This window comes from Fonsecaea multimorphosa, assembly GCF_000836435.1.
Source record: "Fonsecaea multimorphosa CBS 102226 unplaced genomic scaffold supercont1.25, whole genome shotgun sequence".
In the NCBI taxonomy this organism is placed as follows: domain Eukaryota; kingdom Fungi; phylum Ascomycota; class Eurotiomycetes; order Chaetothyriales; family Herpotrichiellaceae; genus Fonsecaea; species Fonsecaea multimorphosa.
In genome coordinates this window covers 195,248-221,005 of record NW_015971659.1, presented here as the reverse complement: position 1 = coordinate 221,005, position 25,758 = coordinate 195,248, and the positions used below count along the sequence as shown (strand labels likewise).

General features: G+C 52.9%; 12 protein-coding genes across 12 annotated transcripts; 5 read left to right on the top strand and 7 right to left on the bottom strand.

Annotated features, from left to right (window-relative positions):
* Positions 1-664: 664 nt before the first annotated feature.
* Positions 665-1,365, top strand: Z520_09661 (uncharacterized protein; the record flags this gene model as incomplete). The annotated part of the gene is made up of 2 exons (XM_016780155.1): positions 665-833; positions 1,028-1,365. The coding sequence occupies 2 exons, from the start codon at positions 665-667 to the stop codon at positions 1,363-1,365; spliced, it is 507 nt and encodes a 168-aa protein (XP_016628738.1).
* A 589-nt stretch (positions 1,366-1,954) lies between these two features.
* Positions 1,955-2,527, bottom strand: Z520_09660 (uncharacterized protein; the record flags this gene model as incomplete). The annotated part of the gene is made up of 1 exon (XM_016780154.1): positions 1,955-2,527. The coding sequence occupies one exon, from the start codon at positions 2,525-2,527 to the stop codon at positions 1,955-1,957; it is 573 nt and encodes a 190-aa protein (XP_016628737.1).
* A 965-nt stretch (positions 2,528-3,492) lies between these two features.
* On the top strand, positions 3,493-4,929 carry Z520_09659 (uncharacterized protein; the record flags this gene model as incomplete). The annotated part of the gene is made up of 1 exon (XM_016780153.1): positions 3,493-4,929. One exon carries the CDS (start codon positions 3,493-3,495, stop codon positions 4,927-4,929), a length of 1,437 nt encoding a protein of 478 aa, XP_016628736.1.
* A 967-nt stretch (positions 4,930-5,896) lies between these two features.
* Z520_09658 (uncharacterized protein) lies at positions 5,897-6,760 on the top strand (the record flags this gene model as incomplete). The annotated part of the gene is made up of 1 exon (XM_016780152.1): positions 5,897-6,760. One exon carries the CDS (start codon positions 5,897-5,899, stop codon positions 6,758-6,760), a length of 864 nt encoding a protein of 287 aa, XP_016628735.1.
* Positions 6,761-7,519: 759 nt separating this feature from the next.
* Positions 7,520-9,996, bottom strand: Z520_09657 (uncharacterized protein; the record flags this gene model as incomplete). The annotated part of the gene is made up of 2 exons (XM_016780151.1): positions 7,520-7,834; positions 7,891-9,996. The coding sequence occupies 2 exons, from the start codon at positions 9,994-9,996 to the stop codon at positions 7,520-7,522; spliced, it is 2,421 nt and encodes an 806-aa protein (XP_016628734.1).
* Positions 9,997-10,837: 841 nt separating this feature from the next.
* Z520_09656 (uncharacterized protein) lies at positions 10,838-11,569 on the top strand (the record flags this gene model as incomplete). The annotated part of the gene is made up of 1 exon (XM_016780150.1): positions 10,838-11,569. The coding sequence occupies one exon, from the start codon at positions 10,838-10,840 to the stop codon at positions 11,567-11,569; it is 732 nt and encodes a 243-aa protein (XP_016628733.1).
* A 39-nt stretch (positions 11,570-11,608) lies between these two features.
* Z520_09655 (uncharacterized protein) lies at positions 11,609-12,940 on the bottom strand (the record flags this gene model as incomplete). Its single annotated transcript, XM_016780149.1, has 1 exon — positions 11,609-12,940. The coding sequence occupies one exon, from the start codon at positions 12,938-12,940 to the stop codon at positions 11,609-11,611; it is 1,332 nt and encodes a 443-aa protein (XP_016628732.1).
* A 1,264-nt stretch (positions 12,941-14,204) lies between these two features.
* Z520_09654 (uncharacterized protein) lies at positions 14,205-14,867 on the bottom strand (the record flags this gene model as incomplete). Its single annotated transcript, XM_016780148.1, has 1 exon — positions 14,205-14,867. The coding sequence occupies one exon, from the start codon at positions 14,865-14,867 to the stop codon at positions 14,205-14,207; it is 663 nt and encodes a 220-aa protein (XP_016628731.1).
* Positions 14,868-15,796: 929 nt separating this feature from the next.
* On the bottom strand, positions 15,797-16,800 carry Z520_09653 (uncharacterized protein; the record flags this gene model as incomplete). Its single annotated transcript, XM_016780147.1, has 2 exons — positions 15,797-16,317; positions 16,533-16,800. 2 exons carry the CDS (start codon positions 16,798-16,800, stop codon positions 15,797-15,799), a joined length of 789 nt encoding a protein of 262 aa, XP_016628730.1.
* Positions 16,801-18,863: 2,063 nt separating this feature from the next.
* Positions 18,864-20,073, bottom strand: Z520_09652 (uncharacterized protein; the record flags this gene model as incomplete). Its single annotated transcript, XM_016780146.1, has 3 exons — positions 18,864-19,573; positions 19,636-19,993; positions 20,044-20,073. 3 exons carry the CDS (start codon positions 20,071-20,073, stop codon positions 18,864-18,866), a joined length of 1,098 nt encoding a protein of 365 aa, XP_016628729.1.
* A 1,021-nt stretch (positions 20,074-21,094) lies between these two features.
* Z520_09651 (uncharacterized protein) lies at positions 21,095-22,804 on the top strand (the record flags this gene model as incomplete). The annotated part of the gene is made up of 3 exons (XM_016780145.1): positions 21,095-21,369; positions 21,427-22,069; positions 22,133-22,804. The coding sequence occupies 3 exons, from the start codon at positions 21,095-21,097 to the stop codon at positions 22,802-22,804; spliced, it is 1,590 nt and encodes a 529-aa protein (XP_016628728.1).
* A 1,122-nt stretch (positions 22,805-23,926) lies between these two features.
* Positions 23,927-24,655, bottom strand: Z520_09650 (uncharacterized protein; the record flags this gene model as incomplete). Its single annotated transcript, XM_016780144.1, has 3 exons — positions 23,927-24,105; positions 24,231-24,421; positions 24,513-24,655. 3 exons carry the CDS (start codon positions 24,653-24,655, stop codon positions 23,927-23,929), a joined length of 513 nt encoding a protein of 170 aa, XP_016628727.1.
* Between the last annotated feature and the right edge of the window lie 1,103 nt (positions 24,656-25,758).

Here is a 25,758-nt window from a genome sequence, read left to right as displayed (position 1 = left end):
GCTCAAGTGAGATTCCGCGGAGGCTATGAGCTAGAGGATTTTGTTGAAACACGCGCACTGTCAAATCTGGGTTCCATCTGTGAAGGATAATGCACCGGGAGCCACAGGATCGAAAATCATGACAGCGGACATCCACAATTTCCGGACGTTGATGTCGATAATTATGTGCACGCTTATGCAGCCTGAGCAAGACATGCTCACACAGATGAAACAGCTACCTCTGCACGAAGTACCTACCTAGGTAGGTATGTTGTTGGTATATCTTGTCCATAAGGCGGCGCTATACAGCCACCAGATACGGCCAGCAATGCGTTAGCTGCACTACCTAGGTAGTATTGGTCCCCCAGCTTCCCTGGCCGCTTTTGCGGCGCAGAGCTTGGCACCAGAGGCAGCTCGAATTGAGCTCTAGTGGGCGCAGTCTATCCTGTCATGTCTATACACAACGTACCTCGTACACGCAAACCAGCTGTGTCTTCCTCAGCTCTTCACCAAAAGGCTGCGTAGTGGTGCCGTCTTCACAAATTGTGTCCGCCAGCAGCTGAGGAAGTCAGTGTGCCAGTAGTGGAACGCGGCGCATCATCACTTTAAACTCCTCCACCTTGTACTCTCGAACACTCCCGACCACACCTCGAATCTTGTGAAGAAGCCCGACATAAGTCCCACTATGCCTACGCCCGAGTCCGAGTTGTTTCTGCGCCAGAAACCCAAAGTCCCCCCAACATTCCAGGGTGTTGATTTCCAAGACAATGAAGCAGTCGCCGATGCAAGAGACGCAATTGTTCGAGAACAATGGGTTCAGAGGATGATGAGAAGATTGGTAGGAGAGGAAATGGGTATGCTACCGACTGTACCTTCTGCCATACCCTCCACTCGAGCTGCGGTGCAAAGCGGGGATTAAGAAAGTGTCATAAAGGGCCAGTTCCAATGATGGTCTGGATTCTCTTGACGCGACGGATATGGCCTTCAAGGAAAATCTCCATTGCTTAGCAAGCTCTTGATCGTCTGGCCTAACGCCTTATCTTCACAGGAAAGTGTTACGCACGCGAAGGAGTGAATCATCTCGAGAAATGTGGAAAGTACAGAGGTAATGAACCCCGAGCCCGTCTGCTTCTACTGGATTCGGGTTACATCGTATCTAACGGTCCACCATCCAAATTCACAGATCGCTACCTCCAGCTCCTCAAGTCGACTCGCGAAGCCGGTTTCCGGGGCCAGCAGCAGAATTACATCCCCGGTGTAGATGGTCCCGCAGGCGGTCCAGAGGTTCATACAGACTACCCGACTGCACAAGAGGCGAAGGGGTCCAGAGGAACAGATCACAGACCAGGCAATACCACGGGAAAGGGCGGAGATACACTGTACTAAGAAGAAACAGAGCTCGGCTACGTGATGGAGATCAAAGACAGCCGCAGATCACCTGATACACAACTTCCGGCCATGGGAGGAACTATGTACATACAACATGGCGTGGTCTGTTGGAGGCCAATATCTAGAGGATTCAGCAAGTATCCTGATGCACCTCCCCACGGTGTTACATTGGAGGCCGGGAACCCCGCTGAGCTCCTGGCCTTCTGGAGCGTCAGTCGTGGAAAGGACAATAAAACAAATCAAGACCATATGAGTATCCGTTCTACCTCGTGCTAAGACTCAGCGAAGACTTAACTCCCTCTGCGTAAGTCGAAACAACACGGTCGACAATGGACAAATGCTCCAGTGACCATAGGTCCAGAGTCTGCATCCTGGATATTTCATTGGTTTTGATATCTTGGGTCGGCAAGCCCCATTTCTCGAGTAGAAGGCAAGGTGGAAAAGGTCCACCTGGATGCTTTTCAGGGGCTTTGGGCACTGTGGGCGCACAGAAGGTCCGTATGCAAGCAGAGCCCAAGGAGCCACTGGTCCCTTTTCCATTCTAGTCCAGGCTCGACATCCAACCTCGACTTCATTTCGACGGCCTTCAAAGCTTGGCCCTCTTGCCCGCCTTTTCTGCCGCAAAGGTTGCCAGAGCATCCATCAACGGCGGACTAAGCACATCATACGGCTCCAATCCAAGATCCCGCAACCTCTTCCGCACCTCATCCATCTTCTCTGGGGGGAAGCCCTGCTCAATCAAGCTCGACACAAACGCAGCAAACTGTGGCTCCTGCCAGCCCTTCGCGTCGCTGAGGTCGACGTGCACGAAGTTCAATCCTTTGAATGCGTGATCCTTTTCGACCGGCCCGTACATATGGACACCACAATCCTTGCACGCCGTGCGCAAGATGGTGGCATTCTCGTCCAACACAGCGAGTTTGTGTCCGTTCTTGGTGACACGCACATTCTCGCCTGGGATGACTGCCACGACGGAGAAGAGGGCGCCCTTGGGCCTCCAGCACTGAGAACAGCCGCAGACATGATTGTGAAGGACGTTGCCTTTCAGCTCGACCTCGACGGGATCGGAAGAACAGTGGCAGCGCAGGGTGCCGCCGGGAAAGTTGTCTTGGCCCTTTGTGATGCCATTGTCGATGAGTGGGTGTAGTGAGAATGCCATGGTGCTCGTATCGATCTCGATTTGGTGGGATAAAATGGAGCTGGTGACAGGAAGCAACGGCTGGGGGTAAAGAGGACTGCAGTAAGATCCGACCGGATTTTCAAGGATCTTTATATACCCTCACCAAGGTGTCGGAGACGTGCTCTGCACACTTCCGTAAATAACGCCCTGGACCCTTGCTATAGGAATCCCATAGGCGCCCGTCTTATGCTGGCATCATATGAGGGGTAAATGAATGAATTGATCCAGCTCCTTCAGGCACCTCGCTCATCTGCTCCGTTTTGAGCAAGACGACGCCCCTCAACTTCCACATTACGCAATCCGTAAGTCCGATGCCAGGGGAGAACACCCTGGACAACGCTGAGTCCTTGCAACGGGAGCTGAGAGCTCTGCTCCCACACTCGATCGGCAATTGTGGGGATACACCCAAGTGACCTTGACGTTCGGGAAATGTCGTGTCAGACCCAGCAAGCGAGGTGGAGTTGAGGTGAATGTAGAACTCCCGTCCTCGCCGTGTCTTTACAGATCCGCATGTCGCCATCCATTGGGGATATATCGGTAGCGCTCAACCCAAGGAATCTGGCAGATGAGGTCGGAAAACTGCCGCCCATTGTTCCAAGAGACAGACGGAAGAGGGGTACGCAGGACCGAAGGTAGAGGGAGTCGACATAGACATGGAGCGAGGGAAGATGGAACTGCACTGCCGAGCACCATTGATTCTCAGGAGACGAGGGTTCGGTAAAGCACAAGAGACTCGATCCGTCATTTGGAGGGAGCATCTGGACGAGTGGACGCCTGCGCGCGCCTGTGGTACCAAGCCTTGCGGGCAAACTTTGTAGGACCGACATTCACATCGACCATCGAAGCGTTTCATCAGCAATTCAAAACTCAGTCTCGTAGAACCGCCGCAGCCTCTTGATCCCAGTGACATGATCTATTCTCAACAGGCGGAACGGTGACCAAACATGCCCTTTCCATTTGTGCTTTCCACCACCTCCCACATCTCCTTTCAAGCCAGCCTTATTTCATCCACCCATCCATCACTCCCATCCGCAGCAACATCTCAACGAGCCGTTATCCGGGCGGGATTGAAGACTCACAAGAGACTGTCTGCAGCAGACCAGGCTACGAATTTGTTGCCTCTTGCTTCCGCGGTGCAAAGCTACATACGCTACCTTGTCACGCTCGATATTGCGCTGTCCGGCAAACCTGTGGCGGGTGAGGTTGTTGACATTGCACTTGCAAAGGAGCCCGAGATTGAATGGCGGCCAACACTCGGCTCCAACGCCATTCCAGGCCGTGAGAACGACAGGGTCAAGGGAAACGGGCTTGACTACGAGCTTTTCTTTGTGCATCATACGCTGGCACTCATTCAGAACCTCCTGGCCAGACAATCTCTCCTTGGGCTCTACTCGTCCGTTAATCCGACGTCAGAGCAACGGATATCCCTGATTCAGAGTGCGTCCAAGTGCCTCAAGACGGCACACGCGATCCATTCCTATCTTCTACTAAGGGCAAACTCTTCCAGCGACGGACCTCCCACATTCCCGCCCGCTGCGGTTGACGTATCTACCAGTGTACAGTTGGCTTTGCAGCACTTGACTCATGCCGAATTTAATCTGCTCTGCGTGCTCAAGGAAGACCCGTACCCCGCAATCCTCGTTCAGTCACGGAACAAGGACGATAAAGAGTGGATGATCAGAGCTCCCCAGATCCAGAAGGTTCGGGGCCAAGTCCTAACTCGGCTCTGCATCGGAGCGGCAGAGCATGCTTCTGCTGCTACCGTAGCACTGAAGGTCGAGACAACAAGAGCGTCCAAGGAGCTGCTGGAGTACTGTGATGGCATCCATAGAGCATCACGGGCGAAAGCTTGCAGATTCCAGGCACTGGAGGAGGACACACATGCAGGCCAAGTAGGGAAAGCAATTGCGTGGCTGAGAGCTGCCATGAATGAGCTGGGATTCGAAGTGGGAAAAGATGGCTCCAAATCCTCAGGTTTCGGCAAACTAAAGGCATCTTGGATTGAACGAAGAGAAGACAAACGGATCGAAAAGGGTAGCACAACGTGGGGAATGGACGGCGGCAAGCTCGAGGAAGGTCGGATTGTAGAATATCTGGACCAAACGTTCAACAAACAGAACGATACGATCAACGTGCAGCTGATTCCGGAGTGGAAGCCACTGCTGGCAACGTTGCCCAGCGGAATGAACATGCCGATGGACGAGAAATGGAGGCCCGCATCGTTGGAGGAAGGGGAGTTGGCGTCAATGAGGGCGCCGCCTGACGACGACGAAGTGGGTGCCGCGAACAGCTCGGACGAAAACGAAGAGAGCACGACAGCACCAGCCGGAGCTTTCCCTGGAACGCAGCGAGATTATGGCAGTGGGACGAGTTACTATTGACGTGAGTTGATCCGACAGGGAGGCTGGCCGAGGACAGAACTGAAGCATCACCGGCGTGATTTGCAGTTGCGAGTCCTCTTCTGCAGCTCTTGAGACTTAGTCTAGTGTTAGTCCGGATTGCTTCACTCTCTGGTATCCAAAGGACCATGTAGAGGAGAGGTTGGACATCCAGAGGCCGTCATATCAATGCTGGAGCTGAGGAGGGAATGCGCATACTACCTAGGTACCTAGGTACCTGGTACCTAACTAGGTAGGTATTGTCTATGGTCAGGTTGCCAAGCTGCCAGCACCTAATTACCTAGTACTACCGAGTACTTACTAGTAGCAATCCACCGGCTCAGCCTTGCCCGTGACTGGTAAACGTCGACCCCTTTCCGTGTTTCAACATCGTTTCAAGCTCTCTTCCCATCTTCCCACCACCCAATCATCCGCTCAAGCACCTGATTCACGACAGTTCTCCCCGTACTCTTAGTTCTTTGCAGTCAGCGACGAGTATTTCTCCGTGGCCTGCTCAGCGACCAGTCAAACGCGCTGAGCCCGCAAAATTTCCGGCACTTTGCGCGGGGATCTTGCAGAGAAACTCGCGTCTAAGGGGGTCTGTGGTTGGATATGGGCCGTCTTGGTGGGAAGATCGTTTGGCTGCGCCTGTACAACGGTTCGGAAAATGGTGTGATGAGGCCGTGACCACTGGCCCTCGTCTACGCGCCGTTCGATGTGGTCCTGATGATGCAGACGGTTTTCTCTCGTTGACGGCCAGGGTAGGTGACTCTTTCCCCTTCTTTACTGTCAAGGAGCTCGCTCGAGATGCAAGGTAGGGCAATGCATCTATACCTACTTCCAACTGCATATATCAGCGGGCCGTCAGTGCTTCGTAACCACCCTTGACGGCCTTTGCTCTTGTCTTTAACCCGAGCTAGGGCACAGAGCAAGAATAACAATGATGCTCTCGTTCTGTCTGTTTGGCATCATGACCGCGATACTCGCCCACATAAGATCAGCCTCAGCATTGCCTGTGCCAGACCCGATATTACCAAAAATCACGATCAGGCACGACTTCCCACCACAAGCGCCCAGTGAGACTGGCACGACGGCCGGCGTACAAGTCGCAAGACACACAGGCACGCACGGCAAACGACACCATCGTTCGCTATCAAACGATATCAAGATAGCACTGACCTCAAATCCTCCTATGCCAATGCCATCGCAATACATTCAACCCCAACAGTTCCACAGAAGAGGACAAGAGCGCCGTCTCCGGCCGAGATTTTACCCTCTCGACACAGGTAATAGCACGAACGCCAACAGCCAACAAACAACCCAAGTTCTATCCCCGTCTCCTGTGGTGTCGAATTCGACTGGCGGCCTCGACTTAAGCGCTCCAAGTTCGCAAAGCTCGTCTCTCAATGACTCTAGTGGTATGCAGACTTCCACATTTATCGCGACTGCCACCGCCCTGTCAAGCGCAGCACTCGCCTCCGACGTTGTCACAGACACATCACCGCCCCTCCTACCGGCAGACTCGACACCGGCGACTACGTGGATACGGACCCTTCCTCCGACCACAGCACTATCCACACTCGCTCCTCCTGTGCCTGATCCTCAACCGAATCTGGTCACGCGAACATGGTTCTCCGGGTTAACGCCAACACCAACGGCGAGTCAGGACGCCTCTGGACCTTGGGGACCCGACTACAGCCAAGGTGGGAATGCCAATTGCCCTTTCCAGTCCGGCATAAACCCGACACCGGATGCGGGCACGACACCCGATCCGAGCTTCCCAGTCATCGTGACGGTCTTCCCTATCTCGACGAGTTCTTCTGCCGTGGTGTGAACGAGCCTCTCAGATGAGATTCATGTGTTGCTAAACCCTGCCTTGTGAGGCGGCAAACATATGGCGGCATCCGAGTCGTGACAAGCTGGGACTGCAGGAGGGGTGGATAGCTTTGTGGCAGCCTCCTTGCATGGAAGAAACTACCAAGCAGGACCTCGAGCGAGGCTCCCTTTCTTTTGCTTTGGTTATATTGTTTGTTCTTTCAGGACGTCTTATGCAGGCGACCTTATGGACTTTGACAGCACCCCCACAAGAGTGGTTGATGGGGCTTGACGCCTCGACAAACTCCATGGTCGAATTGCGTACTTGGATCCATGGCGGTCAGGCATGCCCTCCTACCAGAGAAGAGTATAGACAAATGAATCTCTCAGGATAGTTTGGACAGGGTTGGTCACTGCAAAATGCCATACCCACAATCCTAGGGTATGTTCAATCTTCATGCTCTCTTTCCATCAGACCAAGGCACCGACCTGTTTTGTCCAATCCATTTTCCAATGCATGACGGGATGTATTCATGAAGATAGTGGTATGATCAATTTACAGGCCAGCCCCTCAGCAGTGGAGGCGCCCAAAGTCTGAGCTGGATACATAGATACATAAACACGTTAGAGTCTCAGAAACTCAAGTCGAGAGGAGACTCTTCTTGCTAGCTGCACAGAGGAGAAGAGCGTCTTTCAACAAAGCTTGTCCTGCATCGAACAATCCACAATGTCCACAGAATTTGTTGCATGTCCTCGCCTTCGTCGATGTACTCCTCCACTACAAAACTTCCCCCACGATCTTCGCGGCCTCCTTATACGTCGCGAGGAGCTTTTCACACTTCTCCCTCTCCTTCTTGATCCCATCGTCCTCGTACAACAACTCACCAAATAGCTCCTCCTTGTACAGCTCGCTGACCAGACGATTCTGTACCTCATCCCTCGAATGGTTTACAAGCAAGTGCATGATGGCTTTCGGCACTTGGTCGGCGATGGTCTCGCGGACGATGTTGAAATAGCTGGAGATCAGACGGCGGATGAGCTCGGTTTCCAAGGCTTCACGTTCCGTCAGAGCAGGCTCTGCGTTTTGTTCAGGCTAGAGTTGTCCATGTTAGCGGATGACATGAAAAGACAGAGACAGAGTTCACATACGAATAGTAAGCTTGAGTCGCCATACTCGGACCCGGGCGCGTAGTCGTCATGCATCGCTGGTGGGTACACAGGCGATCGATCAGTAAAGCTTCCACGGTCCATCCGTCGTATGCTTTGCGAAAAGCTCGGATCGACGCTGTGACTGGTGTGTCTTTGTGCCACGGAGGCAGACGATGGAACAATGGCCGGGCTGCCCTGTAGCGGACCGCCTGGTAGCCCGCCCTCCTTTCCGAAGAAATAATTCAAGAACGAATCTCTCGCTGCGCCTGCTGACCCCGCAGCCGCGGAAATGCTACCTAGGCCATTTTCGCGCTCGCGGGCCACAGCGGGTGACATGCTGCGGCTCAATGTCGGGTGCTTCCTGGTTGGCAACGAGGTAGGCTTGTCTTCTTGTTCAGCATCTTCTTCGTCTGGCGTAGCGGCGCCATTAACGCCTAATTGCTTCATACGCTGCTTCTCCCGTTTCCGCCTCTCTTCAGCTTGTGCGACTTTCTTGTCCTTCTCGTTCTTGCTTGCAATTACCGAAGACATAGCTGCGGCCGCTCCAAGGAAGTTTGGGTGGTTTGTGTTGATGTACGCACGTTGGATGGCAATAAGCGACTCGACATAATTTGAACAAGGACCCAGTCGTTCTCTCAGAAGATCTGAGACAACCTCGATAAGCTTGCCTTGTAACCTGGGAAATCTGGACAGCTCGGTAGATCCGCACGTATGGCATATCTTGATGAGCTCTTCATAGACTAGTTCCACACACCGCTGGCTGGGGATTTCCAGCAACTTAATTTGTGGTTTCACCAGCAGGTCAAAGGCAAGTTCGGGAACGAAAAGACTCGGTCGCGGGCCGGTGGAATTTCGGATGGCGGTCCGGATGTCGAGAACAGATAGGTTGTGTGTAGGATCGATGGTTTCGAGAGAGTTGCCAAACACAGAGTTGAAGATGTAGTAAATCCTCGCTCCACCACAAAGCTCTTTTGTTGATATTTCTGACGATGTGCCGTCGATGGAGGAGATGAAAGATGTCGCGAAGCGGGTCATGAGTTGAAGGATCAATGATCCGCGATGTTCCTTCCCGCTGAACTGCTTGCTCCCATAGGATGCCAACTCTTGCTGTGTCTGACCCATCAGGGTGTTCAACCGCGCCTTGATGTCAGGTAACCGATCGCGGATGTGGCCCATGAGAGTCGTGTTCAAGGTTTTGGCTAGGTATTGTGTTCCGCATCTTGTTGCCATATTCCGATAGGCGGGGTGGTGCCTGAAAAATTCTGCCTCTGATCTGAGAGCTTCGGACATGGGCTTGTTAGTCTGTATATCTTGTTGCGATCGGTTGACAACGCCAATGAATCCAAGCTTCAGCGGGTACACGCGACCCGAGAGAATGTCCAAAGCATTGGTGCCATGATCCATTAGATCTAATTTTGTCAGGACGCCAATGGTCCTTCTTCCCATGGGGTCAACATGCCGAGCGAGCTTCAAGGCCTCCGAGTTGACAATGTCGACATTGGCAGGAGATACAGCGAGGATGATGCTATTTGGTTTGGCAATGTATTCGGAGATGAGGGTCCTTGTTTGCTTCTCGATATCGGAGGGTTGGTCGCCTATAGGGACTTTGGTCAAGCCGGGCAGATCGACCAAGGTGAGGTTGAGGACATGGGGAGAAAAGATCTTCAGGTTAATGGGTTGTCTGTTGATGCCCTTGTTATTGCCCGCTATTCTCGCCGTCTCGTTCTCGATCTCGGCCCTGACTTGGTTGAAATCAGTGAACTTGCGGCCTGGGATATGGTGAAACTCTGCCCATTCCCCGTGTTCTGCCACGCTCGCCGCGGTATGGGGAACGTGTATATCGCCGTTGCCATTGGTATCTGAATCATCATCTTCTGGAGGGATATTGATGAGCTGCAAAATTAGTGGCCGACGAGTCACAATCCCACTTCCACGCGGAAGAAAATCGCGGCCAACAATGTTTTCCAGCACAGAGGATTTCCCCGACGACTGGGAACCCACAACGACTATCTGAGGTAGGTCAAGGGAGTCATTGCCTATTGTGTTGAAGACGAGGTCCTGGAGCTTGTTGACTGTCCGCAGGAGGTCATCGCCAAGGGTGGTCATTGTGGATAACCGTGTCGCAAGGTGGTAGGAGAGGTGTTTTCAGAGGCGGATGTAGGTTGCAGGGGAAAACAAATGGTCGCTCTGGGTGGTGATCAGACAGCAGGTTGTGACAGAGAATGCAGCGAAGGAAAAGAAGGAGAGACCGTGGTAATACGGCAAGATTGTGGTGAGGCTTTTGATCAGATGGCCACCAGCAGGCACATGTTTACTGCTCTGGCGTATATTGGGGGAGTGAGGATACCTAGGTAGGTACTGAGCACAAGTTTGCAGATGCTGCGAGGAACGCGGCGAGGCGGGCGGGTCGCAGGCGCAGGCGCAGGCACAGGAATCCTGGATGGCAATTCAGGTCGCCCAGGAAAGCAGGTTTCGCGGTGGATGAGAAGGGGGGATGTAATGACGACGACAATTCAAGAGTGAACGAAGAGGATATTAGTGCATGGGTGTTGGAAGTGGCCCTGTCAGACTGCCCGATTAACAGGTTCGTCCAGGAACAAGCGTGGGTGCCTGGGGTTCTTGGGGTTCTTGGGCTCTGACGTCGTGCCTCTGCGGCGGCTGCACCAGTGACTCGCAGTGGCTGAAGGCGGGCCTGCGATCATCTCTCACTACCGACTCGCCGGGTACAGCTACGCAATAATGGTACCTGGTAGGTAGCCGCAAAGCATCAGGTACTAAGTCGAAGTCAACACAAGAGGCGGGGTCAATATTACGACATGCACAATGACAACAAGCTCATTTACTCTGGATGAGCTCTTCAGGACTCAGAACTCACCCCCATTTCCTCACGCTGTTCCCGGTATCCCTATACCTCGCCATTGTCGCCGCCATCATCACTGCTGCAGCCATGCGGCCCACGTCTAGCTTGGTAGTTGCCATCACTGGCCTCTTGTTTGCGAACCAAGGTTCAACCCATCCTATTGACAGTGACATTCAAATTCCCTTCACCGAGCCAGAGCTTCGGAAGCCTCCCTCGGATGGCTCATATTCCTTCCTTTCGACCATCAGAGACGTCCTAGTCGACCACGATATCATCGGCGATGTCCTTGACGACTTTGAACCCTCCTATTACCTTGACATCAGCTACCCCAAATCCCACGAGACTGTCCTTTTGGGTAACGATATCCCCGTCGACTCCGTGTCGAAACGACCCATCTTCACATTTCACTCCATAAACTCTCCGTCCAGCAGGGGAAGAGGCAAGAAGTCCATCTTCACCCTAGTCCTGACAGATCCTGATGCAAAATCTCACGACAACCCAAAGTGGTCTGAGATGTGTCACTGGATCCTCACCAACTTGACCACCCCCATCCCAGAGCCTCCTTCATTGCTTCATACTGTGAAAGCCAAACCCGGAGAGATAGAGGAATACCTTCCGCCCGGTCCACCCCCAAAGACAGGTGCCCATCGCTATGTTTTCGTCTTGTTGGAGGGCGAGACTTCAGCCCTGAAGCCGCCAGCAGACAGGAAGCACTGGGGCTATGGCAAGCCCAGACACGGTGTGCGGGACTGGGCCAAGGAAAATGATTTGACTGTTGTGGGTGCGAACTTCTTCTATGCTCAAAATGAGAAGCAATAGGCAGTAAGGGATCTGGTCCGCAAAATCCGATCTATTCTTTCAGGTTCGAGCTTCCTTAAGAAGCTGTACGGCTGCCAAGTCTCTCCTGACTTCATCCATAGCCTCCCTTCCCTGCTTCAGATGCTTTTCAATCTGCCCCGAAGAAGCCACATCGGCGGCCTCGGCTGCAAACATCCACGATCCAAGTCGCTTCGACACTTCGTCCTTTGTATCCGCTTCAGCATCCTGTTTTTCCTTGTCCCCAAAAGCGGATGTGGCATGCACAAAGCGCCCGGAGCGAGCGAGGAGCGGAAAAGCTTGAAGGAGCTGGCTCTCATCGCTGAGCCGGTCAAGCATGTTGATTGTATTGGTGGATTCTTTATGCAGCTGTTCGTCCATCAATGTGAGGTGGGAGGACGACATTCTCTGTTGGTGCATGGATGGGAGCAGACGTCGTTCAATCAAATTTACAAGATCAGTTGCTTGAGGTTTCAACGATTGCTCCACTGACTTAGTGCCTCGTATACCTCTCGGCTCTTTTTCCTCCGGTAGAAGGGTTCTCAAGTTGGCAGCAGTAGAGAGAAGCTGTCTACGCGCCTCGAGATATTGCTCGTACTGAACACCGATCTGCGCTTCCAATTCTTCTTCAGGGTGGGGCGCGTCGTCTACGCCTTGATTGTGCAAGACATCAAGACCTTCTTGACATGTATCCAGAGATTCTTGCAGCCAAATAGTCAATAACTTCCTGGCCACAGACATTGCGGCATGATGTCGCTCGTCTGGTGCGTTTCCGGGCTCTGGGATGCTGGACCGCGCCAGGTCCAGCAACGCCTTTTGTTGCGTCGCTTCGTGTCTCGCATACACCACGGCCATCTCGAGAGCTTGGAGAGACTGCATAATGGACCGCGGGAGATCCTCCTGCCGCCGCCCATGCTGGGAAGAAGGAGTCGCGGCCACGGATTCGACGGTAGTGGATCCCAGTTGTGTCGTTGCCAGACTGGGCGAAGATGGGATGGCGTTCATTTCATTAGTCAGGGCTGTCAATCGCGCGTTTTGTTTCCTCAGTCGTAACAGTTCGAGGTGTTGACTAAAGAGATTTGTCTTGGCCGATGCAGGTCGAGGCGATGAGTGCTTATGAAGTGCCTGAGGAGAGGCAGTTCCCGCAGCCTCCATGTGGCGGCGGCTTGCTGCGATATTCGCTCGAACAGCTTCGAGATACTCGGCTTTCAACTTGTCATCGAGTTTCTGGTGGCTTTGCAGTTCGTTTGCTGCATCGATATGGAATAGCTGTTTTCGAATCTCTTCTATCTCGTGTGCCGGCTGCGTATATTGGTCGAATGCCGTGGCGATGTTCTGGCCAAGAGTGGCCGCGTCCAGCTCCTTTTCCGCCATGATCAAGTATCGTGGACAGTGTTGAATTGACTGCTGATCCATTCCCGCCAGGGCGATCGTCTGCCTCTACCAGGCTGCACATGTCATGGGAAGTTCATGGAGGCGCTTTTCAAGAGCTAGCGCTCGAAATTGCAGCGACAACATCAAGCTTCACTGCCTACCTAGGTAGTCATTCGTGGGGTGGGCATTCACTTCAACATTCATCAGCTAGAATTGAAATCTGCCGAGCTGCCCTTGCATTTGCTCTCGGAATGGCTGATGCTACCAGGTAGTTATGACCGTTGCAAAGGGAATTTATCTGTGGCAGAGGTAGACCGCGACACAAGATTGACCATGTGGGCACTTGCTTCAAACTAGGCACACAAGCATGTGGCTAATCAATGCACAGACTTGCACAGACTTGCACAGACTACGAGGTAGAGAGCCAATACAGTGTCTAGGATCTCACTGAGAGAGCTTGCCATGAACTATGGAATTCTACAATCATTGCCGAAGAAGGCTATATCCATAATAACACAGACCATGCAGATTTTGAGCTGGATATCACCCGCCCACACCACCTTAAAGCCCTCGTTCTCCTTGAGTGCTTGCTTTTGCAACCCTGCATTTAGAAAAAAATACATCCCGTGAGGCCGATCAATGCTCCCACCAAATATACCCCAGGATATCCTATCTTCCAATGTGCCAGAAGAGGTCGACACCTCCACAAGATCTTCGCGTTGCTTCGAGGATGGTGCTCATTCCAGCTGCGGCATCGAATAGAGTCGAGTCATGGGCCAAGAAGGACGCCGACTTGATCTCGCCCTTCCGTCCAGTCAAATCCGTGTGTTCTCCATCGTGTGTGAGTTCTGTGCGCAAAGGTCTTCCACAATCTGAAACTGGGACTCTGATGAAGGTGAGAAAGAGCCGGAATCTCTTAGCGAGGCTTGTCGAGACACTGCTCGTGTTTGCAACCTCTTGAACCGTGAAAGGAGCCTTAGATATGGTTGCCTCACTTCCCTGTGAATGTGTATATGGTGCAAAATATCACAGGATCTTTCTGGTGTCTGGTGCCGGTACCGCTGTTGAAGGAATCCGGTATCTTCTCAAAGGCGGAGTGAATGCTATGATGTATTGTGAACCGGAACGGACGATCAGTGGCGAGCAAAATTCCCGTCAAGTTGAGTTGTTACTCTCATACAGGATGCATCGACCTCATTCAGTCCTCACGTCTCTGTGCTTGCGCAATGCAGCATTCAAAGACTAACTCAGCTGCGTTGATCGTTCAACCTTTGTTTTCCGTATGCCTCTTTGCTTCCGTTAGTCGTCGCACGAGTTCTCGACAATCGTCGCCTTCTTTGCCCTCGATTTCAATCGCTCTCTCCAGCCAGTCAACGGCATCTTGCCATCGTCCCATTTCCATCAGACACCTTCCACCGACAATGTACGCTTTCGCGTTGCCAGGAACTTTTTCCCCATTCGGACCGGTGCCAGGGCCTCGTTTGCACTCAACGCTGCACTCGGCATCTTTCAGACCTTCGACCCAGTTTTGAAGGTCAGCATTGGCAGCAGCACGAGAGAGATACATCAAGGCGAGCTCTTCTCTGGCCAGTCCCATGGGCTCCCATCCCGGTCGTGCAGCAGCCATATCTATGCCAAATCCGAGGAGGCGGATCGCGTCTGCATGCTGGCCTTTGCGTGAGGATGCAACTGCGGACTCTCGCAATTTTTGGATCTGACCTGATCGTTTGGGGTTGACCGGGAGAGGGGGAGGTGGAATATTATTTGGGGTCTCAAGTGACTTAAAGGACGTGTGGAGCTTGTTGATACTGGAGACCGCATCTTGCAGTGTCTTGTCCGAGGACAGGATGGAGATCTGTTTCGTCTGGGGGTCGATATGGAGGGGAAGGTGAGTGTAGGTCTCCAAAGCGTCGTCGGTCGAAGCCATGGTGATTTTCAGAGGCCAGGAAAGGTGAAGAAGGGTACAAGGTTACCAGACGCGAAAGAATCTACGTCAAGCACAGGGAGACTCCACCAAGTCAACAACTTGAAGTCGAGGTGGCTTCATCGCAGTCGGGGCTTGGCAAGTGAAGGTGAGGGAGGAACAATTGTTCGGGGCTCACGTGCGACACATCGCCGCCGTGCCGCTTTTACGATATAATACCCTCTCACTTCCTCCACGGTGTGGGCTGGCGCGCCGACCCATCAGTTTTTGACGCCTTGACGATGCTCAACTCCTTTCCAGTCCTCTCATTCAAAGAGAACCCCCTTCTGCTAATAAACTGCAAAGCCCTCTTCCTGCCCTCTCGAACTGCGAGCTCTCCTCCTCTAGAATGTGAACCTTCCCGCACGGCGTTCCTAATACTACCGTCATTACGACGCCCCAACGACATTCTGCCAAAGTCTTACTACTTCCACCACCACTATAGCCTACGTGACCTTACTTGATAGACGGCAAAGCCTAAAATATACTTCTGTGTGGATATTGTTGATGTGGAGCATGTAGAAGGAAGGTACGTTAGTATAGTAGTTGCACTCTACCACTTGAAGCAGATCGATAACGAAGTTGACTGCGAGGAAAACTTTGGTAACGGACCTGTCCCCTGTGTATGGGCATGAATCTTGAAGCGTCGAAGTTGCATATGTCTTTGAGCCGCTAAATCCCCCCAAAATATATATTCGTCCTCAATTCCGCACAACAATAGACCACGATATCCCATGGGAAAATGGCAAATATTACTGAGTCCTACACCATGTTGAAACCAAGCCCCTGCTTTCTGGCGAATAAGTCAATGCCTAAAATGAAAGAACAATCCCTCTTTGACCCCGTCGAACTCGACGCAAACCCAACCACACCATCCGAGACAGCCCAGCTCTTTAACTCGCGGGAACAACTTCGCCACAGACTGAGTTGCCAGCGGTCGACGAAACTCCTGTATTGGTGACGGGAGTAAATGTGAGAGCCTGGTCGCCGGGGGTGCAAGTGTCAGCCTCGACGACATAACAGGTGCCATCAACAAGCTCGAAGACTACAGAGTTTTCATCCAAAATGGCCATGACACAACAGTCATAAGCGGTATCGGCGGAAGTTCTGACAACAGTCGTTTCTGCCTGCTCATCGTCTGTGTACGCTAGGTCTGAAAGTGTTTGGCCGTCATAGGTACTGACAAGATTGTTTGTGGCGCAGGCGGCGTATGTTGTCGTTGTGGTGCCGGAACTTGGTACGGTGACAGTTGTGGTTACAGTGGTGGTTGGCGTGGAGGTGATAGTATTGGTCGAAGTTGCCGTCACTGTAGTGGTGGTGAACGCGGTAGGAATCGATGTAAGGACGGTCGTTGAGGTGCTCGTCACAGTCGAGGCCGAAGGGGTCACGGTCGAGGAGACGGTTGAGGTCACAACTGTTGTCGAACATTCACCATGATATACTTGACACACGACATGTTGTGGGTAGCGTATTTGGTGCTGTTCCCTATCCAGACAGATCCTCCAAGGGAGTGGCCGGGTAGAGGTTGGAGCGGAGCGAAGCGGGAGACATTGCGCTTCTTCTTAGAGCTTGCACTTCCCGGCAGAGTCGATTCGATAGGCAAGAATCCAGACACTGTTGGAACTGTACTTGTCGCAAGGGTCGTGCTCGTCGAGGTGTCGGTCGATGTAACCGTAGGCGCAGATACAACAGTAGAAGTGGAAACTGTGGCAGTAGTCGTTGCTGTATCTGTGGACGCGGGCCCTGTTGTAGTTGATGTGACGATCGTAGTGACGGTCGAGGTTGATGCAGTAGCCGTTGTAGTTTCAGTTACCGTGGCGGTGGAAGTGCTCTGACAGGACGTGGTTTTTGTCCCCCAGGCTGTCGTCTGTTCTTGCCATCGCGGAGATGGGCCCATAGCTGTGTAGCAATAGGTTTCAAAAGGACCTGACCAAAGGGTGTCTCCTCCATCGTTTCCAGGCCCTCCATACGGATGAGCGAAGCAGACTGGCGTCAGAGCAGCCAGCAGGACAAAGGTGCCCAACCAAACTGGCAAGGAAAACATAGCAATTGGAGGATGAAGTAATGAATGAATGAACAAATAACGGGAAGTCAATTGAATGAGTGACAGACAACCAGACCTGGACGACCAGGAACAGGGGAACTAGACAACAGAGAAAGGGAAAAGGATGACAATATTCTGTACGCAGCGACCTATATACACGGCGCAGTCAAGCCTGCGGACCGTTAGACATGGAGGACCTCATGTTTTCCCCAGAAAATCGTTGATCAACTGTAGGGCGAGCAGCAAATCCATATCTCTCCTTGATGGGGAAATTTGATGGTCAGATTTGGCGTGTCGTCCCAAAGAGATAGGGGAAACGAGGCAAGGCATGGATGTCTCAGATGGATATGCTTCCGTTTCTCGCCCTGATGATACGAGTTAGCTTATTGGTTTACTGTCCGTGCGCTGGCTATTCAGAGGAATTGAATGCGGAGGACAGGCATTATTCAATTCTCGTGGTGGACCTCAGTAGAGGATATCTGGATTGGGACTCACAGAAGTGGATGGGACTATGCACTCTAGCGCCACCATTCTGCACCTCCGCAGTGCAACCGCCTCAATAGGAATGTGTTCGAACGCCATCTTGACGGGTAGCCTTGTAAGCTGCAATATGCAATATGAAAATTCTTGGATGGCGGCTGATTCGCTCCACTCCTGTCGTCCGAGTTTCTCCACCGTTTTAACAGTCTGATCCAGCCTTATAGGTCAGTAACTAGGATGGACGCATGGACTGCACTGTACGAGGTAGTCTCCGTCGCGAATTGCATGTTCCTGTCTCCGCCTCAAAGCCCATCTCGTTGCACGTTAGACTTTCGGGGAAGGTACTTCACGGCCAAGGTCTAGACAGCTTCGCGAGTGTGGTCAAATTTAGGTCTTACCTTTTCCCTGACGAGGGGCCAGTAATGGTTCGAAGCCCGGTTTTCTGTTCCTTGCTCTCCTTTGATGCGCCCACTCCTGCTTTTCATCCTCTTGCTCTGGGCCTGGTGAGGTTTGAGTAGGTGGTCTTTCATTTCTCCATGTTGCATCGATACTGACTCCTAGCCGTTCAAAAGCTGAGAAGATGCAGCTCCAGATGTCCAATATGTATGATTGCAGATTTGAATCAGAGACTTCGGGCTACGGGATTCGATTTCCCTTGTATCGCAGTGGCGGGGAAGCACCCATTGATGCAGAAGGATGGTGTGTGGGTGTCTAACTTCTTGCTCATCTTGTGGTCAGCCTCAGCATAGTCCCTTTCGGCGGCGGTCCCGGAAACACGCCACCACAAGTTTAATTTCCTTTGAGGCTGTATTCGAGCTTGAAATGATCCAACCCATGTCCACGAATGTCGATGTGGACGGTGAAGCCTCCAAGGACACCGTTTGACTGACCCGTGGCTGGCTGAGACAGTGCCGGTTTCTGCATCCTACTGCCCTCGATTGTCCGGAGTCAGGACACGTGGTGAGAGAGGTTCATCGGTCAAGTGATCGGATCGTTCAGTGGTGCATTGAAACGGGGGAGTGGATGAGTGGCAGTCTCCGACACGCCTCTATCCGGGACAGGCTACATCATTTGAGGAGACAAAGTGCAAATGGGCTATTGCCTAGTAGTTAAGAGGGTATCTCCCCTTCAAGTTGCGCCCATTTGGCGCCCTTTTCCTTGTGGCACTGGGTAAGCATTCTAGGTAACTGGAAGGCAACGTCAGTCGACAGCTCAGCCAAAGCTTGAATTAAGCTCAGTTAAAGGTTTAGCTAAAAGGAACCCCTAACTTAATGCCCAGCAAAAAGGCGCCAAACGGACGAGAGGGGAGACCCGATCAAGACGGATGTCAGAGCCACAGCAGAAAATGGTGCTCCTCTCAAGGAACAGGATGGTAATTTTCATTTTTGTTCACATTCATCTCCAGAATATGGCAGGTTCACAGAAAGAACAAATCTTCACGCCGTAGCGGCGACCTGCATGGCGCGTACCTCCTTCGCGGCGGGGTGCTGGTAGCGGGCGGCAATGAGGCGCTCGCGGAAGTACTCGCCGGCATTGACCTCCTCGTACTTGGTACCCTCCTCAATGCAGGTGGGTACAGTGGCGAGAGTGGCCTCGCGGTTGGGACTGAAGAAAAAGGGCATCGAATAGCGCTCCTTCCCACTCTTGTTAACGACGCGGTGCACCGTCGACTTGAACTTGTCGTTAGTGATGCGGCTGAGGAAGTCGCCGATGTTGACCACATAGCTTCGTGGGCGCGGCGGCGCGTCAATCCAGATGCCGTTGGCGTTGAGCACCTGCAATGCCTCGACCGATTCCTGGAGCACAAGGGTGAAGAAGTCGTAGTCGGTATGCGCCCCAAGCCCAATGTCTGCGCCGCCAGGGACGGGCTGAGGTGGATAGTGCAGGACGCGCACGCCACCCATGGGGTATGATGTGGCGGCGTCAAAGTAGGTCTCGGGCAAATCGAGTGCCAGGGCGAAGATCTGCATCAGCTTCTTGGATAGGGCCATCACCGAGCGGAAATACTGGTACATGACCGGACGGAACTCGGGGTACGCCGAGGGCCAGCAGTTGCTGCGCTCTACCGCCGTTGGTTTGATGCTGCTGGGCGCCTGCGACTCGGGTTCTGTGGCATCATCGCCCATGGTGAAGGCCTCTTTCATGTCTACAGCCGTGGCATCGTGGTTAGCCTGATACTGCAGGTGGTGGGCGAGACGATAGACGAACCTCCCTTGCCGGCACCCTCCATCTTGGTCTCAAACAGCGGCTCGTAGCCGCGAAGTGCCTTGGATTTGTGAATATGCACCTCCATCTTGTCCTCGTGCGAGAGCTCAAAGAACTTCTTGACTGCGGCAAATGTTTGGTCGATAATCTCGTCCGGAATGTTGTGGTTCTCGGCGTAGAAGAAGCCGACCTCTCGGCACGCCTGGCCCACCTCCTTCGCGACCTTCTTGCGGTCCTCGAGAGAGTCAGAGAAGATGCCCGAGATGTCGATCACGGGGATGGACTCAAACGTCTTCTTCGCCGCCGCTCCTCGAAGAACAGGGCGAGAACCCCGCTTTCCGCCGGCATGGTAGTGAACGTACTGCAAACGCGAGTCAGATGGTTGAGGGACCTGTGGTGACGGCGGCTTACCTCAACTTCTTCATAACCGAGAGAACCCATTATGACGATGGGGTAATGTGCGTCAAAAAGGTGGTTAGACTGGTGTTTGGGGGCTCAGATCAAGGCCTTCCCAGACGCGATAGCCATGGCGTTTATATCTTTGCAGGCAGCGGTTTTGCCGACGCCGCAATAGGATCTGCTGCTGGTCGGACCTGACCGCGCTGGGGGATCGGTAGAGCGGTCATCAACGTCTTGATAGAGTCGAAATCCTGAGGATAAGAGTGGTGCGAGGAAGGCGATCTCCCGCGTGGGGGCGTGGAGCCCGAGGCTTTCCTACTAGAGGTACCTACCTCGCTACCTACCAGGTAGGTAATAGGTACTGCTGCCCACCTCTAAGATCGAGCATCCTCGCCTATCAGGACTGCGGACCAGTCTCCTCTTGTCGCCTGGTTTCATCCTATCGTCTCTCCTATACCCATCCTCTATCCTATCAAACCGTCGCTATGGCTTTAGCAACGCATGATGCGTCCCAGCCGCCCGCTGGCTAAGACTGCCCGCCACATGTGGCTCGGGACTTCCCGAACAATCATTCTCAAAAGGAGTCAATCGGATATGCCGAGAGACAGGTACCCCGATACTGGGCTCTGTCAATACGCGAGGGCCGTGTATACTATGCTCCCATACATTCAATGTCCCCTGGGCTGGGCCCTAGGCGGCCTTGGATGACGGCCAAACTCCTGGTCTCCCATCCTCTTTGAGAAAGGATCAACCACGGTGTTCAATGCTCCGGTATCCTTATCAGCGGTGCTGTGTGCGTTAGGACATGAGCGACTCCTGAATCACGGTCCAAATCCGATGGTCAAGAGGTCTGAGTAGAGCAATGAAGACGCCTTCCTAAGTCTACCGCCTGGTGGTACTCTCGCGGCCGTTCTGTCTCTGATAACGGGTATAAAGATACTGATCACCCGTCGCGTCGTGCTCCAATCTGGTCGGAGAAGCAGAGGCAATCTGTGCTGGAAAACTCCCCCTCCATCTGTCCTGCTCTACGTGGAAGTTGTAATTTGCTCGACTGCTGTCCGTCATGGGGAAAGAATCTCCGGTAACAACAACTGCAGTCGACGACAAGATTGGGGATGCGGCCCCCACCCTCGACGTCCAGGCCGCTGCTGAAGACTTGGGCCTCGACGTCGGTCACGTCAAGGAGATCAAGGGAGCGGATGGCGCCTACAGCTATGCCAGCGCTGTCGCCGTGGAGATCGATGACAAGACAAACAAGCACCTGGTCCGGAAAATTGACTGGCATGTCCTGCCATGGCTGTGCGGACTCTATGTTCTGCAGTATCTGGACAAGGGAGTGTGAGAGACTGCCTCGCCACCCCTTCTTTCTGTGCTCGCTGACACAAAGCGCTGAAGCCTCTCTTATGCCGGTGTCATGGGTCTCCAGAAGGAGACAAACCTGACCTCCAGTCAGTATACGTGGCTGGGCTCAATCTACTATGCTGGCTACATCGTCTTCGCTCCCGTTCACAACCGCCTGTTCCAAGTCTTCCCGCCGTCAAAGTACATTGCATGTTGTGTCATGGCATGGGGTGTCGTTCTGACGTGCATGGCTGCCTGCCATAACTTCGCCGGCCTTATGGTCCAACGAACAATCCTCGGAGCTCTCGAGGCTTCGATCAACTGCGGGTTCTCCCTCATCACGGCCGCGTGGTATCGCAAGTACGAGCACGGCAGCAGGACTGGTATTTGGTCGGGCTGTACCGGTGTCGCTACCATGATTGGCGGATTGATTGCGTTTGGATGTGTGGATGGAGAGACAAGACATCCCGATGCCAACTTCTCAAGCTGGAAGATCCTGGCTGTCGTGACTGGCATTGTCTCTGTTGTCTACGGAGTCTGCATGTACGTCTTCATGGCCACCAGCGTCGTGACGGCCAAGTTCTTCACTGAAGAGGAGCGGACTCTGGCTGTGGAGCGGCTGCGAGAGAACCATCAGGGTGTTGGCTCGACGCAATACAAACGCTACCAAGCCGTCGAGGCTTTGACCGACTACAGGGTGTGTCCCCATTTCCCCCCTTAGTTTCCCCCCCCTTCGATGCTATACTCACGCATATCTTAGACATGGATGTACGTCGTCTTTGTTCTCTCGTCCCAGATCCCTGCCGCCGGTCTCGTGCTCCTCCAGTCCATCATCATCAAGTCCCTCGGCTTCACAGTCAAGGAGACTCTCCTCCTCAACATCCCACAGGGCGCCATCAGCGTCATCTGCAACATGGGATTTGGCATGCTCGCCGACGTGACACACCAGCGCAGTGGCGCCGCCATTCTAGCCGGCCTCTTCTCCCTCTTCGGTGCCAGCCTGTTCATCGGTCTGGGGGACCACGGCCACTTTTACCGCAAGAACGGCCAACTGGTCGCCTATTTTTTCATGAGCGGCAGTTGCTCTACCAGCTGGTTCATTGTCATTTCTATGCTGTCGAGCAACGTGCTCGGCACCACCAAGAAGACGACTCTCAACTCCATCGTCTTCCTAATTCTCGGCGTCGCATACCTCGTTGGGCCTCAGACGTTCCGCGACCCACCCTTCTACCAGCATGCCAAGATCAGTCTGCTCGTCCTCTGGATTGTCAGCGTGCTCATCCTATGCGGCTTCTTTGTGCTGAACACCTGGGAGAACAAGCGGCGGCAGAGGATGCTCGAGCGTGGTGAGATCTCTGACGGCCATGGCACCAACGTCGAGTTCTTGGACTTGACGGACAAGGAGAATAAGCTATTCCGTTATGTCATTTAGACTTTTATGACGAGGATTGACGTACGTAGATGGCCGAGATTCTCCTACAGAGAAGGAGAAGGGGAATCACTTTTGCTAAACCGCTTTGGTGGAAGTTTGAGAATGAAAGAGAGAACCAAGTTTCGATCGGAATTCAAGGATTCATGATGTAGCTCTCTCTGGGCCCTCGAGGTAGTGTTGGCCGCGCGGAGTTCCCACTTGGATAAGCAGGAAACGGTGGCGATGGAACATGGAATTGACACACACCAGTCGTGCAAATAGCCGCCCCTGGGGCCGTTGGCGATGTGATGGGAAGGACACTGATCTTGGTAAGTGCTGTAGCAGCAGATATTTTGGGCGACGTGTTCCAGCACTTCAACACCCAAGGTAGCTAATCCGCCCGAGAACGACAGAATTTGGTTATTCGGCGAATGCTATTACAGAAATCCAAGGGAAACCAATGCACGAAACCCGGGTGGATTGATGACGGTGACAATGGCGGGGATGCCAGAGGAGAACCAGTGCATGTTCATGTACGATTCCCCGCGCAGCTGTCAGAACAGCTGTCTAAGTGGTCCAACACTCTACCATTTCTACTATCTACCTACATACCTACATAGGTAGGCATGTCCCTCCAGCAGCTCTTCTCAAATCATAGTTGGCTGTCCTCTCACTCATCTTCCTGGCGTTCCCTCAAGGATCTTCTCTGCTCTCCTTCCCCTTGACTGGGTGGCGAAGGCTTGAAAGGACCGAGCTCAAATCACCCACAGGAAGAGAAATAGGAAACTCGACAGTCAACAACATCTGCGACAGGAAGAGATAGCTTGCCGCGACGGTCGACACGAAACCAAATGCACCACCCGCCTGGGTACGATCGTCCATTCACTCGTTATCAGCCCATGTCGCCCTTCATCAAAATTGAATTAGGAAGGAACTCACGATCAAAAGCCTCGAGGCTATTGTTGCTCCTCCTTCTGCGGCATGCCAGAATGACCCTGTGAGCAGACAAAAGCAAATCACCAGAGTACTGTGGATGATGACCAGACAGACGTTGAGCTTCAAAGCGCAAATAAGGCAGACCAGGCAGAAAAGGGCCATGAACAGGAGGAAGAATCCTTCGCATAGGTGATCTCAAGTGTCAGTCTAATTTGTCTCCAATGACTCGCTGAGCAAGTTGCCATCCTGCAAGGTGCACATACCGAATCCAGCCAGGAAACCGGTGGTTGACAACCCGGCCGCAGCATCCGCAGCATCAGGCGAGTAGTTTCCATACGCTCCGAACGAAGGTTTCAATGTTGCCCCGAAGCTCAACCACCATCCTCCTTTATCGAGGTCGCATGTCAGTGTAGGATCAAGCTAGGGGTGTTTTCTCGAAGGGTCTGCGTTGTCACAAGACAATAGGCGACAATTCCCGACAAGTGAAGGAAAGGCCGATATGTTTACGCACCAAAGCCGCAGAAGACAATAAATGGGTAACTGTTTCCTAGGATGAATTCACCGACGCCTCCGATGATCATCAGAAGCCCGCCCATGAAAAAGAATACGCCGATGGACGAGGAACCATTTCCTCCGGCACCTCTCCAACCCATGAGGTCACAGGACAACGGGCCCAGGCTCATGATGAAGCCTAGAAGGCACCTGAAAATGAGGGATTAGCCTCGTGAAACGGAAATACGGGTAAGGTATAGAGGTCTCAAGTTAAAAGACAGCATGCGGGAAGAACACGTACAAAGGAGTCGGGTTGGCAAAGGTCTTGCGCAGCTGTCGAGTGTCGCTAGTCGGCGGCGAGAGATAGATTTTCTCGTATGTCGATGGTGACATAGAGATCTCGCGGGCAATGCGCGCCATCTGGTCTGATGGTTCTTTCTCCATCGGGGTTTGTTTGAACAAAAGATTGATTGATGATAAGTCTGTCTCCAGAAATCCTTCACAACTTGCGTCTGTCAAGAGAGTGTCTCAGGCTCTCTCTGGCTGCGTCGGTTATTATAATAGGTTGAAGAGCGTCTTACTTTGTCTAGGGAGAGACTTGGACGAGGTACTTTTTCTCCCTTGCTGGTGGTCCCTGACTGTTCCCCCTTTTCCCTGCAACGCATCCACTCCATTCATTCGCAGCTGGCCACGGGGTCCCTGATGACGACGCCATTGCATCTACAGTCTTCGATACCTTCGATATGAGAGATAGTTGACTCAAAGGCCGCGGAGCTGTCAAAATTCTCGTTATCACAATCTCCTCAAGCGGTCCTGGAACTGTCAACCCTTGTCGTATAGGAACGAGGATGATGTCCGCGGATATACCTTCAGGATCTGGAGATCACTAGCATTTTTGGTCAAAGTTAGACAAGACTGGGATCTCGTCAGGTGTGGGCCGCAAAGGATGTGAAATAGGTAACTATGAGGGCCGAAGAAGACCATGCCAACAAGGGCGGCTCGCTGCCAATATACCTCATTGGGGAAAACGCAGCCAAATCGAGATGTGCCAGCGGCGAATAGAGAGGGCCGGCTGTGGTCTCTCTGTTGACTCTCTTCGGTGGACAAAGAAGCGTCAAGCTCTCGAAGATGGAGCTTCACAATCGATCCTTCTCAAAACCGCATTGATGTGAACGAGGTTCACTTTGTCAGCAGGGCTATATGCAGCCGACTTCCTTGATGCATGCAGTGTTGTCCTGCCGAGGACAGGAACATGGAAGAAAACCTGATAGCCATGCTCAAAACTAGATTGTCACGACTGTGGCATGGCGGTCCCGTCCTTGCAGCCGGAATGTTACCGAGATGAGGTTGCCACATAAGGCAATGAATGCGTGAGTCGGAACTATGGTCTAAAAGCCAAGCACCATATCCGGAAAGCATTGACCACAGACTGGTTCTCTGAAATCCAAAAGAGATTGTAGGGTTGGACATTTCCTTGCAGTGGCTTGCAACTGGACACACTTGTGTGTTGTCCTCTTATCTCGGCTCGACATGTTTTGTAAGCAGAT